Here is a 13,186-nt window from a genome sequence, read left to right on the forward strand (position 1 = left end):
TGGTTTATACCATTGTCTCCCTTTGTTTTTAGTAATTGGAAACAGACTCGTGGTCCTGTTGCTGAGAGGCCCCTAAAACTCTCGACAGCCCCCTAACCCCAAGACCGCGAAGTCGAAGACAAGGACCGGCCAGAGAGTCCGAGCCGCGGGCAAAAGCCTCGCATCTGCGACTAGGACGCGCGTGCCTTACCCTGGGAGCACCTTAGGGTATCCTTCCCGCCAAACGAAGGCAGGCCTACCTTTTTGCAAAGTCGTTTGAAAAGCTCCAATAAAAGCCAATCCCTACCACCTTGGGTGCAAAGTGGGGCGTGAGCATAAGAAGCCTAGTCTTAGACGGCCAGGGAACGTACGCCAACCAATGCGCTGCCGCATTTTCCACCAAGTGCACAGTCCACTCCTTCTCACGAAAAGGCAGCTCAAGGAAAAACAATCCTCAGAGAAATTTTTGAATGTGACCTCGCTTTCAAAAGAGAAGCATCATCAAACAAGGGGCAAGCACTGAAAGACGCATTTGGCTCGAACTGTCAACCCCCCGCCCTCCCCATAAGAAACTGCGCGGTTAGTCTCTGAGTTACTTTCACCGAGATCTGAGGATTTCCATTAAAGGGAAAAGTGAACAAGTGGCAGGATTTTTGCAAACTCTAGCCCCCAGCTTCCGCGACCGCACGCCCGCCCGTCCCTCTCGCTCGCGCGCGCCCGCGCGCACCCTCGCCGGCCCCACGTTACTTTGACTGACAGCCCGGCCCCGCCGCCTCTCCTTCCCACCGACCTTCCCATCCACCGTGCCAATCTCCGCGTCTCGCCTCTTCCCATTGGCTGGTTTCGGCGTCCCGCGGCTCCTCCAGGAACAGTTCCTCACCGAGCCCGGGAGGACGCGGCAGGCGGAGGAGGGGTGGGGGGGTGGGAGGGGAGACCGGGGAGACGGCGGAGATGGAAGCAAGTGGGGTGGGAGAGAAGGGGGAGGGCGGCCCGTCCAGTGCAGCACTGCTATAGGCTTCGGGGAGGCGTTGCGTCAGCAACCCACGTTGGGCACGGCGCACGCGATTGGCTGGCGCGCGCTTTCCCCGCTTCCCTCCCGCTACCGCCCGGACCCTCGTCCCCCGCCGGCTCTGCGCTCCCGCCCCCCGCCCGCGCGGGGCTGGGCGGGGCCGGCGCTGGTTAGCTCCGGAGTGTGAAACCGCGTGTTAATGTAACCGGCGCGAGAGGCGCGGGCGGCGGCGGCGGGAGCGGCGGCTGCAGGAGCAGCAGCGGCGGCGAGTACCCTGTGCCCCGCGTCCCCGAAGCAGCCGACTGCGCCACCCCCACCCGCCCACGTCCGGGCGGGACCCGTGCCACCAGCCCGGACCTCCGCCGGCCCGCGGCGACTTAACCCCCGCCGCGACTACTCGGGACCCGTCCGCGGAGTTTGCCCGCCGGGTAGGGAGGCCGAGCGGCGGAGCGCACTCCTGCTTCCTCCTCCCCCCTCCCGCCCCATCTCGTGGATGTCGCCCCCCGGGTCGTGAGAGAACTTTGCAGCGGGCTGGAGCGCCCTTTGCGGAGAGGCAGACGAAGGGAAGGAAAGAAAGAGGGCCCAGGAAGGGGCTTGGAGGAAGAGTCCGAGCGGCCGGGCGGGCCGTGCGGGGCGGGTGCGCGCGGGGCGCGGCTCCCGGATGCGTCCCGGGCTCGAGGAGCGGCGGGCGGCTGCGGGACTGCCTTTCTTGGTGTAGCCCCGCCGGGCCAGCAGGGTTTGTGCAACCGCGGAGAACACCGAGCTTCGGTCGCACGGGGCGTGCCGAGCCGCCTCCCGGCGCGCCCTCCGCACTTTCCCCGCCTCGTCGTCATCCCGCGCTCCTCCGCCCGGGCTGAGGCTGCGGAGTGCCAGGCGCGGAACCTCCGCCGCCCGGACCTCGCTCCTCACCGCCTCCCAGCGCCTGGCTGAAGGCGCTGCCCTGACCCGCAACACTCGGTCCCGAACGTCTCCAGGTTTGTTTGTGTGGGGTTAGCTGGGGGCGCCGGGCCACCTGCACCTCGCCGCGGGGGAAAACCCGGAGAGGAGGCGGACCGGGAGAAGAACGAAGGAAAGCAGCTCGCCTGGATTTGTTTGCTCGGGACGGGTGCCGCGTACGGGGATCGCCGAGGGGAGCGCGGCCGGAGTCACCGCGCGCTCACCTCCCCGCCGGGGCAGCGGAGGCCCGCGGGTTGGATCACAGCCCCCGCGCCCTCATCTTGGGCGCCGGCGTCATCGCTCAGGTTTTGGTGCATCTGGGCCCCGGGTGCCCCGCGATGTGGCCCTGAGCGAAGGAACCCGCACCGGCGGGAGCAGGAGCAGCCGGGCACCGAGTGGCCGGTGCGCCCCGCCGAGCGCGCTTGCGTGCGTGGCCAGCGCGCTGCCAGCGCTCCCGGTTTCTGCCTGGCTTCTCGGCTTAATTTTCCTCGGCGGGATTAAAGTTGGAAATTGAGCGGAGAATTGAGTTGCCCAGAAACAGAGCTACGGCCGCCTTCAGAGCGATGTTCCCGCAGAGCCGGCACCCGGTGAGGCGCGTCAGGGTGCTGGGTGGAAGGGCAGAGGAGTGGGTTGGGGGTGGGGTGGGGATAGGCGCTCTCCCTGTGCTGTAGGGAGACGGGTGTCTTCTACCTTGTGGAGGACCCCTCCCCCCAACCTGTATGGATGCAGGGCTGGGGAGGTCTCGGACCCTCCCTCCCGGGGTGGGGAGTGAACTGAAACTCAATTTTTCCCCTTTCCTCTGGGCCCCCTCCGAATTGACGTCTAGACAAGGCGGGCGGGGGCGCCCGGGGAGGCTGGGGTTTCTTTCCAGTAGCGACAGCTTACCCCCTTCCCCTCCTCCTCGCCCCTCCCCCCCGCCGAGACGGGTAGGGCTCCCCCCCCTTTGTTTCCCTTCTCGCCTATTTACATGTCAATGCGGCCCCCGTTCCGGCGCGCCTGGAGGTGGCCCTGGCGACTCTGGGAACGGGGAGCGTTAGGGAGTTGTTTTTCTTCTCTGATCCCCGGGGTCATTATCGCCCTGGTGGGGAGGGGGCGGTGGCTCGACGACTATTTGGCCTGGTCTTCCCCGGCCGCCGGGGATCCCCTGTCCCTCCAGCCGGTGACCCGGGAGCACGTACCAAGCGACCCGCCCTGGAGCACGGAGAAGGCACGGAGTCTCTTTGGAGGCTCCAGACCGGGCCAGGGGCCGCTTTCTCCCCGCATAAAGTGCAGAGCAAACTCGAGTTCAGGGCTCCGTTTTCCGCCACTGCTAACTTTATTTTTTGTTTATGTCCCACCCACTTCTCCGGCCTCTGACTTCCTGTTTTATCTATCTACCTGCATCCCTGTCCCTCGGTTCCCCTCGCCGGTCGCCCCCAGACGCCGCACCAGGCTGCAGGCCAGCCCTTCAAGTTCACTATCCCGGAGTCCCTGGACCGGATTAAAGAGGAATTCCAGTTCCTGCAGGCCCAATATCACAGGTGCGTGTCCGGCGGCGTGGGGCTAGAGGTAGCCCGGGGGCAGCCCCGGCCCCTCCTCGCCCAGCCTGGTGGCTGTGGCGGCTGTACTTAGTACTTGCGTCCAGGCGGTGGCGTGTGGAGTCGCAGTTAAGACCTGTCATTCATGTTACCCCCTTTCCAGGTTCTTCCCGGGCCGCCTCTGCTGTAGTCTCCTCCTCCTACCATTGTTTCCCTTTTGCCCGTTTGCTGCTGTTCCAGGGAGTCCTTTTTTCTTCTTCTTCTTTTTCTTTTGAGTATTTAGGAGTTGCACGAGAACCGTCAATATTTGCACTTCGTTTATTTATTTTGCAACAGGCTGAGCTGAAACCTTGGTTCAGTCGATTCCCCAGCCCTGGAGTGCAGGTTTAGGGAGGTAGAGACAGTGTTGAAATCGCTTTGCCATACTAGAGGATTGTGTTGTCTGAGGCAAAGTCCATTATGGAAGGCTCGATGCTGTTAGTTGTGCCCATCATTGGTGGTGAAGAGGGAGGTGGATACGTGTAGGGAAAGCTCCACTGCTTTGGCGTGGCTCTGGGTTGGTTTGGGCAGGACAGGGGACTGGAGTCTCCTTTATATGCATATCGGTTTGGTCTCTTCATCTAATGAGACTTACTTCAAAAGGTTTGTAAATGAAGAGTGTTGTAAAGCATATCCTGTCCATAGTGGGTTTTCCAGAAATGTTAGTTACTTCCCTTGTTCCTATGAAGCCTTCCCTGATTAGAGCTAAGAAATAACTGTGTAATGACAGTTTTTATTTTTGTCATGCTTGAGAACAAGCACACAGATGCTTGGGTGTGAATTTTCTTATTTTGTCAGAGGTTTTTCTGATTATTGAACTTTTGTCTGCTTGAAGAGAATAATCTCTGGAACTTGAGGCATACCTGCCCACACTGTGTTTACCAAGCAGAGAGGACTTCAACCCACTTTATTGCAGTAGCTACTTCACATATTTTGGCAGGGATTTAAAAACTGAAGATTTTAAAAGGGACCAACAATTGCAGAAGTAACTTTACAAGTACAGTTTTCAAACCTAGAGATTGAGTTGGCAGAAATGGGACAGCCTCTGTCTGATGCTGGAAATTGTGCCAAAGCCAGATTTTAGTGGAGTCCAAAGGAGCAGACTGGTGCGGGAAAGTAGGAGTGAACAGATGAGCAGGAGGAGAAATCAGTCTTCTGTGTAGATCAGAGGTTTTGACAGATTTTTCATTCTTGGCGCCTGACCAGGTATGCACCAAGAAGAAAGAGAATAGTAGGTAATGGAGACCCTGTACTGGTCACCTGACCCCCTTTCCCTATTAAATGCAAGGACAAAGCTTTTGCATGTTTACCTAGATAGTTTATGGCTTTTCTAAATTGGTCTGTGTTTTTACTTGAAGTGCAAATATGTGAGGCAGATGTTAAAACAAGTGACATAATGTTTACATTAAGTTGCCTGTTTTGTTTTTGTAGCCTTAAATTGGAATGCGAGAAACTGGCAAGTGAAAAGACAGAAATGCAGAGGCACTATGTGATGGTAGGTATCAGAGATTAGACTTTTCGTCTTTTTATGTAAGATTAGCAGATATGTGTTCCTAATATTGCAAAACGTGAGTTAATGAAATGCTTGATTTTTTTTTGCAGTATTATGAAATGTCATATGGATTAAACATAGAAATGCATAAACAGGTAAGCTTCAGTTAAATCTCCAGTTGAAATGAGAAATCAGTCATTATGATTCCATAGAATTGGCTTTGTCCTCAGTTGGTTGGGGGTGGGCGGGGATTTGTATGCCATTTTCTTGCCTTGGTTTCCCTTCCTGTGAGTTGGTGGTAGTATTTTGCTGAAGGGATGCTTCTTGACAATGACAGAATCTTTAAATGACTAGAAGAGAGGTGCTTTGGAAATGTGAACCAACCGGTTTCTAGGCTGATAGGAATTGAGTCTCTACGTTGACTTTTCCACCTGGGTAGATTTATTCTCCTCTTGAAAGATTTGGGTATCCCGTAGGGTTCTGCAATTCAGAAAAGCTTGGTGTTTTTCCTGGTTTGGACAGCAGTGTGGTTCTGCAGGGCAAGGAGGATATTCAGGAGTTCCTTTAGCAGGTTAAACGTCATATATGACTAACTGTGGGGTTCTCTTCATGCTTTGGGGTTGCATAAAGTGACACTCAGGATTAGTGGCTTATTAGCAAACATCGTTTTGGAAGATTTCTCAGTTGATGTAGATTTGGAGGTAAAAAAGCATTCTTTTATGGGCACAGCATATGTTGCGAGTTGCTTCAGTCCTAGTGGTTTTAAAAGCATGAAAAGATTAGTGACTGGAAAGCTCTAGCTATGACTATAAGTTTGCAAGTTCCCATAAAATTCACACTTATGGCTACTATAATGGTGTATAAAAAGAGTATTGAGCTGGAACAAGGCACTAAGGACCTCGTAAGAGAAGAAAAGCTAAATGATTGCTCAGCCCAAAGGACCCTCGATTGAGTAGTCATTGTCTGCCAAAGAAAGCATTAATGGCAGGGTGTAAGTATTCTGGAGATATGCTGACATTCACTTTTTCATCAAGACGCTGGTACAATAAGTCTTTTAGAAATCGATTGCCTCTTAAAAAATTATCATCAGATGAAGTTGCACAGTTGGACACATTTCAAAGTGCAACAATACAATTCTTACTTGATGTATATGTGCTATTTCATCTCAAACCCTTGTTTCATTAAATTAAAGAGCATGGCTGACCGGCTGGGGCACAGTGGAGAAATTGATTAGTTCAGCCTTCAGATCTTCCTTATAGTCAAAGACTTTCATTAAGCAAGTGTGTTTCAGAGTTGAATTCTGCTTTTGTAACTCCACACTCTTTGATTTTTAATTCATCATAGATTTCATAATGTTAAGTCATGTACATTAGATCTGTTCTCAGATATGTTTGGAAAGGGACAGTTAGGTTCAGGGCCTTTCATTAATAATATAATTGGCCTTTAAAAATGCTGATTTTATTCCGATTTGCAAAATTGGTAGCCTAGATTACATTGGTTTGTGCCTTTGGTTTTTTTGTGTGTTTCAATGGCTAGTGCCTGATGGAGGCAGTTGTAACTTGTTGATAGTACCCTGGCCAGAAGATCTCTGGTTATTTAAATGAATTATGCAAATAAACTGGGTGAAAGGTTTGTAATCTGTCACATCGTTTTTTTTAAAGTTACTCCAAAGGCACATATTTTGTTAACAAGGAGTCTGGAAGGGTAAGAGGAGACTGAGCTTTTTCTTAAAGTTAGAAACTCAAAGGATTTAATGACTTCAACTCGTATAAGGAAACACCACCTCTGTGTGATGCTGTGTGCCAGTGCAGGATTTATTGGGGAGGTAAAGGAGGTGTGTAATTCTTCTGGGTTCCTGTAGGTTACATGGTTACATGACCTCTTCTTCATCGAGTAGGAAAAGGGAAGAAGGGGCGAAGAGGGTCAGGAGCCCCATGGTGAGAAAATAGGTTTCTAAAGAGTTTCTATACACTATTGGGCTTTTGTGGGTAATATTGTCCATCCATGAGCCAGTATGCATTAATAATATGCTGTGTATAATTGGCTCAGTAATTTGAAAAATGTGAAAGGCTCAGAGATGCCATGTTCTTCATAGTAGGGTATTAAGCCCCCTGAAATTTAGTTTATATTGTAAATGCTGACAGACCCTTAACTAGAGTGGTGTGCAAAGCAGTGCTGTAATTCAGTTTAAAGTGGCCTTACATTTGAAAAACATCCTTCTGAATGTCACACATTAATAATAAGTTCTGAGGAGGCATTTGGTGCAGCTAGTAATCATAATTCTTATTAAAACTGGTGACGTCTGGCCCCCAGGGTGTAGCCAGGCTCAAATTGATGCTTTTTGCCGCCTGATCACCAGCATGGCCTAAGTGCTCATTATATTGTAGAGAGGGCCTTTGGAGCTCTCATTAGATTTGACAGGAATTCTCTCTGGGGGGAAACTGGGCATTAGCGAGACTCCTGACAGGCTGAAATTAGTCCTGCTTTATGGCTTATAACCGAATGCTAGCAAGGCATCATCAGGGGACACAAAAAATTGTCATTTCTGACAACATCTTTGTTACTGAAAAAAATGCAGTGATGGGGAGACTTTCCATGGAGAGAGCTTTAATGTTAAGATATGTCTGCAGTGTGATGACCACTCCCTGTCCCCACCTTTCAGCGGGTTTGTGGAAGGAGGGAGTTGTAGAGATTTTCAGTGTCACATCTCACCACCGACTTTTCCGTCTGGAAATTTTAAAATGGAAGCGCGTCCAAATCAAGAATGGTATAATTGTGGTTTTCTTACTTGGTTTGGTGCCCACGGTCCATGTTTATTTTGTGTCAACACTTCCTGATAAGCCTTCCCCTCACTTTCTCTGCTCCCATATGTGGCTGGTTACTGAAAAGTCCATGTACTATGGATGGTAATGGGTACTTAATTTTTTTTTTACTGTACACTGAGACAGGATTTTGGAGGGGGTGGGATTGGGTAGGGGTGCCTGGGTGACTCAGTTGGTTAAGCGTCCAACTCTTGGTTTTGATTCAGGCCATGGTATCAGCATCCTGGGATTGAGCTCCTGTCTTCGGGCTCCTTGCTCAGTGGGGAGTCTACTTGAGATTCTCTCTCTCCCTTTGCCCCTCCCCCACACATGCACACAGACTCTCTCAAAATAAATAAATAAATGAAATCTTCAAAACAAAACAAAACAGTGGTTTCTTTGTTTTTCTTTGTTTTTATTTCAGTATTTTCTAGATCTCTGCCTGTCCATCTCTCTCCACACATTATTAATGTGTGACATTCAGATACCAAACTCTAGGTATCTCTCTCCAGGAGAGGTAGAGACAGCTCATGAAGCTCAAGGAAGTTCTGATGCCACCAGAGCATTAGGGTGCATTACAAACAGCAGGTGAACGTGAGTCTGGTTGTTTTGAGGGCTGTGCCTGGTGTGTTTGGCGGTGTGATCTTTCAGGTTTTGTTTTCTGTCATGTGGTGTGGTATGACCTCATTTGATATTTTTGGAACAACATGCACTGTAAATACGTACAGAAGCCTTATTTATTCCACTTCTGTATCTCCTCAGGATGCTGATGAAGCCATGACTTAAGATATCTTTTGTGGCATGAATTTGTACAGTGCTTAACAGGTAGATAGAGTAGGTGTTTTGCTCTGCCTGTGGCTGTGGGCATGGGTTCAGAGTCCGCGATTTAGGGTCACCTGGTCCCTAGAATTCAGTGCTGCTTTACTTTACCCAGCCCCCTGCCGGTATGAGGCCATTGGTAGGATCAGCTTTGTGCTCGTGTGTGGTAACCCAGTCGGCCTGGCTACGTTTCTCTCCTGCTCCCTCCCTGTGCTGACAACTTCATGATACACAATCATGTCAGGGCTAGATGCGTGTTCTAAGGATTCATGAAAATTGGCAGTACTGACTGGCCTGTGGAAGTCACAGCCATGGGTAGGTAGAAAGTCGTAGCCAACCGAGCACTACTATCTGCAAGGTTAAAATATGTCTAAGAACAAAAGAAAATTGGGAACTGTTGTCAGGACACCTAGTTGAGACCCAGGACACAGTGAGTGTGATCAGTCACTTTGTCTCTCTGTGCCTCTATTCTTCTGAAGAGCGGCCAGAGTGAGCACTCGGGGCTCTCCAGGGCGGCCAAGAATTTAAAAATAAATGAAAGGACTAGCTGTGGAAGCAAAGACGTATTCTGCAGTGCTGGTTGTAAGGTGGGGAAGGAGAGGGGAAAGAGAGACAGATGAGAGCTTAACATAACCAAGGCCCATGTGATGTTTCAGCCAGCACGGTGTCTCAGACCACGTAAATTTCGGAGTGAAACTGCTTTCACAGTTTTGATGTGTGCTTTAAAGTTTCCCTTAAAAAATAAATTGTCCTCTGGTAGTGTTTTTAAAGTGCTTAGGTGGAACTGTTAGGGGTTCACCTGCAGGTTAATCCCTTAGATGTGACTCTTACTATTTGTCTGCAAGTCTTACCTTTCTTCCTGCTCTTTAACCACGTGTGTTTTCCGTCTACAGTTTCTCACTTCGAGATTTTTTTTTTTTTTTTTTTTTTGCCCCCAAGCCCAAGTCTCAGAATGGGAAAAGATGTAGCTGGAGTACTTTCACTTAGAGTTAAGCTCCATCAGGTGTTAATTACCTTGTAATACAAAGGGACTAGCTGTCATCAAGATTGGAGTGGTCCCCAACTTGACTTCATTAGCCAGGCCTGCCCTTCACGAGCTTCAGTGAAGAGATAAAGGTCCCTGTGTATTGAGAACACAGATTTTGAGGCTCAAGATGAGCCTTTGTTTTTTATCAGCCAGCAGCACCGGAGGATTCCTCCCTACTTTCTGTCACCCTACCCGACCCCTTCAACAGTTGGCTCAGTCATGGTTTCTATTCAGAGCCAAGACTTAGGTGAGGTCAGGTATGCCTTGCCTCGGGCACAGAATTTAAGGCAGGGGTCAAAAAACATAGTCCCTAAGATAAAAAAAAAATAATAATAATAATTCAAAACTAATGCCAAAAAGCTCTATGAGGCACAAAATATGTGATCTTTAGGATGGACCTTGGTGTAAAATACAGTTCACTGAGGTCCCTTATTTAGGCGACTTTGATTAGTGACTGGGTGAGTCACTGACTAGTTGCCTGGGCATCAGTTTCCCTCCTTGTAAAATGAGGGGTTAGACTAGGCAGGTTCTCAATATGGCTTCTCTCAGGAGAGGAGAATTGTCCCTCTTGACTGAACCCCCACCATTATTCAAAAACCAGTGCCTGTCTGTGTCCTTTAAGTACTTTGACCAGAGGGTTTAAGCTATTTTTCCAAATAGTGTTTATTAAGAAACACAAAAAGAATCTGTTCCTTTAGCAAATATTTAAATAAATCATCTTGTGTGGTAGTTAAACTAACGATACATTCAGTTATTGGCTCATGGAACCATTTTAGGTTTCCATAGATCTGAGTGTTTGCTCTTCTATTATTAAATGTTTGTGGTCTTCAGGAGTGGATTACATTGGAGGAAACTAAGAAACTGGGCTTCTGATAGGCTTCAATTGGCTCGATTGTCCCTATAGCCCCCATCCCTATTGCTTACTCTTACTTCAGATTTTCAAAAACTGAGATGTTCAGAACTAGAACCTTAAGTGTGGAATACTTGGTATAATGGTTTCTAATTAAATTTTAGGCAGTTGTTTTTATAGATAGGCTTATTTGATAAGAGTAGGCATTTACAGATTGAGAACAGTCCTCCCCAATGTGATTGGTGAGTTTTGTAATATGAAACGTGTCACAGGATTGCTCTGTGACTGTGGTTTTGTGGGTTTTTTTTGTTTGTTTTTTTTTTTTAAGAATTTATTTATTTATCTGACAGAGATCACAAGCAGGCAGAGAGGCAGGCAAAAAGAGAGAGGGAATCAGGCTCCCTGCCTAGCAGAAAGCCCAATGCGGGGCTTGATCCCAGGACCCTGGGACCATGACCTGAGCCGAAGGCAGAGGCTTAACCCCCTGAGCCACCCAGGCGCCCTGTGGTTTTGTGTTTTAAGTTAGAGCGTGTGTAGATGTAGGTGTGGGCACTCAGGTGTGGGCGAGATTTTCTATTTTTTTTCTGAGGCATGGTTTGATTTGAAAAATGAAAAAAAAATTGACAATGAAATTTTAACAAATTAAGGTATTTGTGTATTGTTATTCATTTGGCTTTAGCAGAAAATGGTTTCTAAATTGTTTGCAAAACTGTAATGTTTACTGAATCATTTAGACACCACCTATGTGGCATGCATTTCATGAAACTTCAAGAAATGTTGACACAAGTTTTATTGAGTAACTGTGCTTTTGTACAAACCCGTATTTCATTATTTCACATTTCAGTTTTTAATAATTACTAAGTTTAATTCTGTTTGAGTGCTTCGAAGCAACTTGAAAGCAGCTGTGAGCCCAGTGTTCAGGCCCTTCCCCGGCACGTTCTCACAGTGGGCATAACAAAGAAATCTTTTAGTTTTTCTTGAAGTTTTATTTGCTACTTAGTGATTCTTTGAACAGAAATATTAGCCAGAAAAGGGTAGGGTGACAGTCATTTTGGGTATAAGGAGAAGACGGGGAGGAAAAAATAGACTCTGAGGATTCCATCCATTGAATTTATTTTCTTATCTGCCAGAAAGAGAAGAGTGCTGTTAAGTATGGTGTGTGTATCCCTGATAGAGGTGTGTGTACAATTGTTGGTACTGTCCTGGTTTGTACTTACTAGATTTTCATTATTTACTTGACGAAGTGGAATCAGTTTTTGAGAATGTAAGTGTGTTTGAACTTGCATGTCCAAATCACGCCATTTGTGGAACTCTTGAAGACATGCTGGGTTTGAGGTTATTGGTGCTCTTATAGATCTAACTAAATTATTAGTCTGCCCAAGGTATTTTGTGAAATCTGTCTGTGAAAAGCTTGAAAATTTATCACCGGGGCACCTGGGTGGCTCAGTGGGTTAAGCCTCTGTCTTCGGCTCCGGTCATGATCTCAGGGTCCTGGGATCAAGTCCCGCATTGGGGGTGGGTGGTTTCTGCTCGGCAAGGAGCCTGCTTCACACACACCCCCCGCCCCCCACCCAGCCTGCCTCTCTGCCTACTGGTGATCTCTCTCTCTCTGTCAAATAAATAAAATCTTAAAAAAAAAGAAAAGAAAATATATCACCAGACTTGTTTGCATACAAATCTATTAGTTATAAAAGTATTGCGTATTAACATATTACATCCATTTGTAATAAATAGAAATTGTCAGTAGAGAGGTTAAATAAAAGTTCTCACCTCCTCCACACACCCTACTGGCATGTCCTGTGCGGCTGCTGGGTACACACATTCCAAAGACCAGCAGCCTACATCCAAAAATGCTTGGAACTCCAGCCCCAGAATGGGAGCGTCTTTTATACTGGTGAATACAAAACCCCTTTTGGGGTTTGGGTTTTTGGGCAGGCTGGTGTGTCTATTCATCCTGATTTTGAGTTCTTCTTGCTCCAGTGGTGGCCCCTGTGCATATCACTCAGTATTGTGTGTTTGCACCTGAGGACTGTCCTTGCCAGTCTTACTTAGTCACCTCTGTCCTCCTCGCTCACACCAGCCAGTGAGTCTCTTCTGCCTGCCTAAAATATGTTGTGCATTTTTCTGTTTTCTTTTTCTGTTTTTGTCCAGTTCACATGGACTTTCTCACTATCCTTCAAGGTCCAGTTCAAATAACGACAGTTCCTGTTTACTTTAAGGTCTTCCATGACCTCTCCAACGGGAGCCTATCACATCACTGAGTTTTGCTCCAATTTCTATAATAATGTTTTTTCATGTGTATCTTTTGTTACTCCAGCTAGGCTGCAGTCTGCCCAAAGCTTATATTTGATACTTACTCTGTACCCTTCCCAATGGGTTGGACAGAGTGGCACTTGTTAGGTAGTGTTTAATGTGCTTCTTAAGAGAGTGGTAGTGGTACTCATTTTGGATCTTGAACCCATATGAAAATCAGGTGGAAGTTGTTGGGCAAAAAAATCCCACACATTTTTAGACACCAGGATATCTTTGCCCAACAATTTTGGCCATTTGGGGACATCTTAAGATCCTTCAGTAAATCCTTGGAATCCAGATGAGAAACTTGAGCTGAGAGAACCAGGCTGGATTCTGATGCTGAAATTAAGAATGAAATCTGCTTGATTTCACTAGATGTTTGTTTTGTTTTTAAAGATTTTATTTATTTATTTGACAGACAGGGA

General features: G+C 48.1%; 1 protein-coding gene across 4 annotated transcripts in view; it reads left to right on the forward strand.

Annotated features, from left to right (window-relative positions):
• Positions 1-1,862: 1,862 nt before the first annotated feature.
• The window catches only part of TLE1 (TLE family member 1, transcriptional corepressor), an 86,278-nt gene continuing 74,954 nt past the window's right edge, over positions 1,863-13,186 (forward strand). For 2 of the 4 annotated variants that reach the window (XM_044265825.1, XM_044265827.1), the window contains exons 1-4: positions 1,863-2,511; positions 3,344-3,444; positions 4,912-4,975; positions 5,083-5,127. In XM_044265825.1, the coding sequence (XP_044121760.1) occupies positions 2,488-2,511; positions 3,344-3,444; positions 4,912-4,975; positions 5,083-5,127 (234 nt within the window). In that variant the 5' untranslated portion in view covers positions 1,863-2,487. The remainder of the gene's footprint in view (positions 2,512-3,343; positions 3,445-4,911; positions 4,976-5,082; positions 5,128-13,186) is intronic. The other 2 variants (XM_044265829.1, XM_044265828.1) reach the window with 2 other exon arrangements.

This window comes from Neovison vison, chromosome 9 (genome assembly GCF_020171115.1).
Source record: "Neovison vison isolate M4711 chromosome 9, ASM_NN_V1, whole genome shotgun sequence".
NCBI lineage: Eukaryota > Metazoa > Chordata > Mammalia > Carnivora > Mustelidae > Neogale > Neogale vison.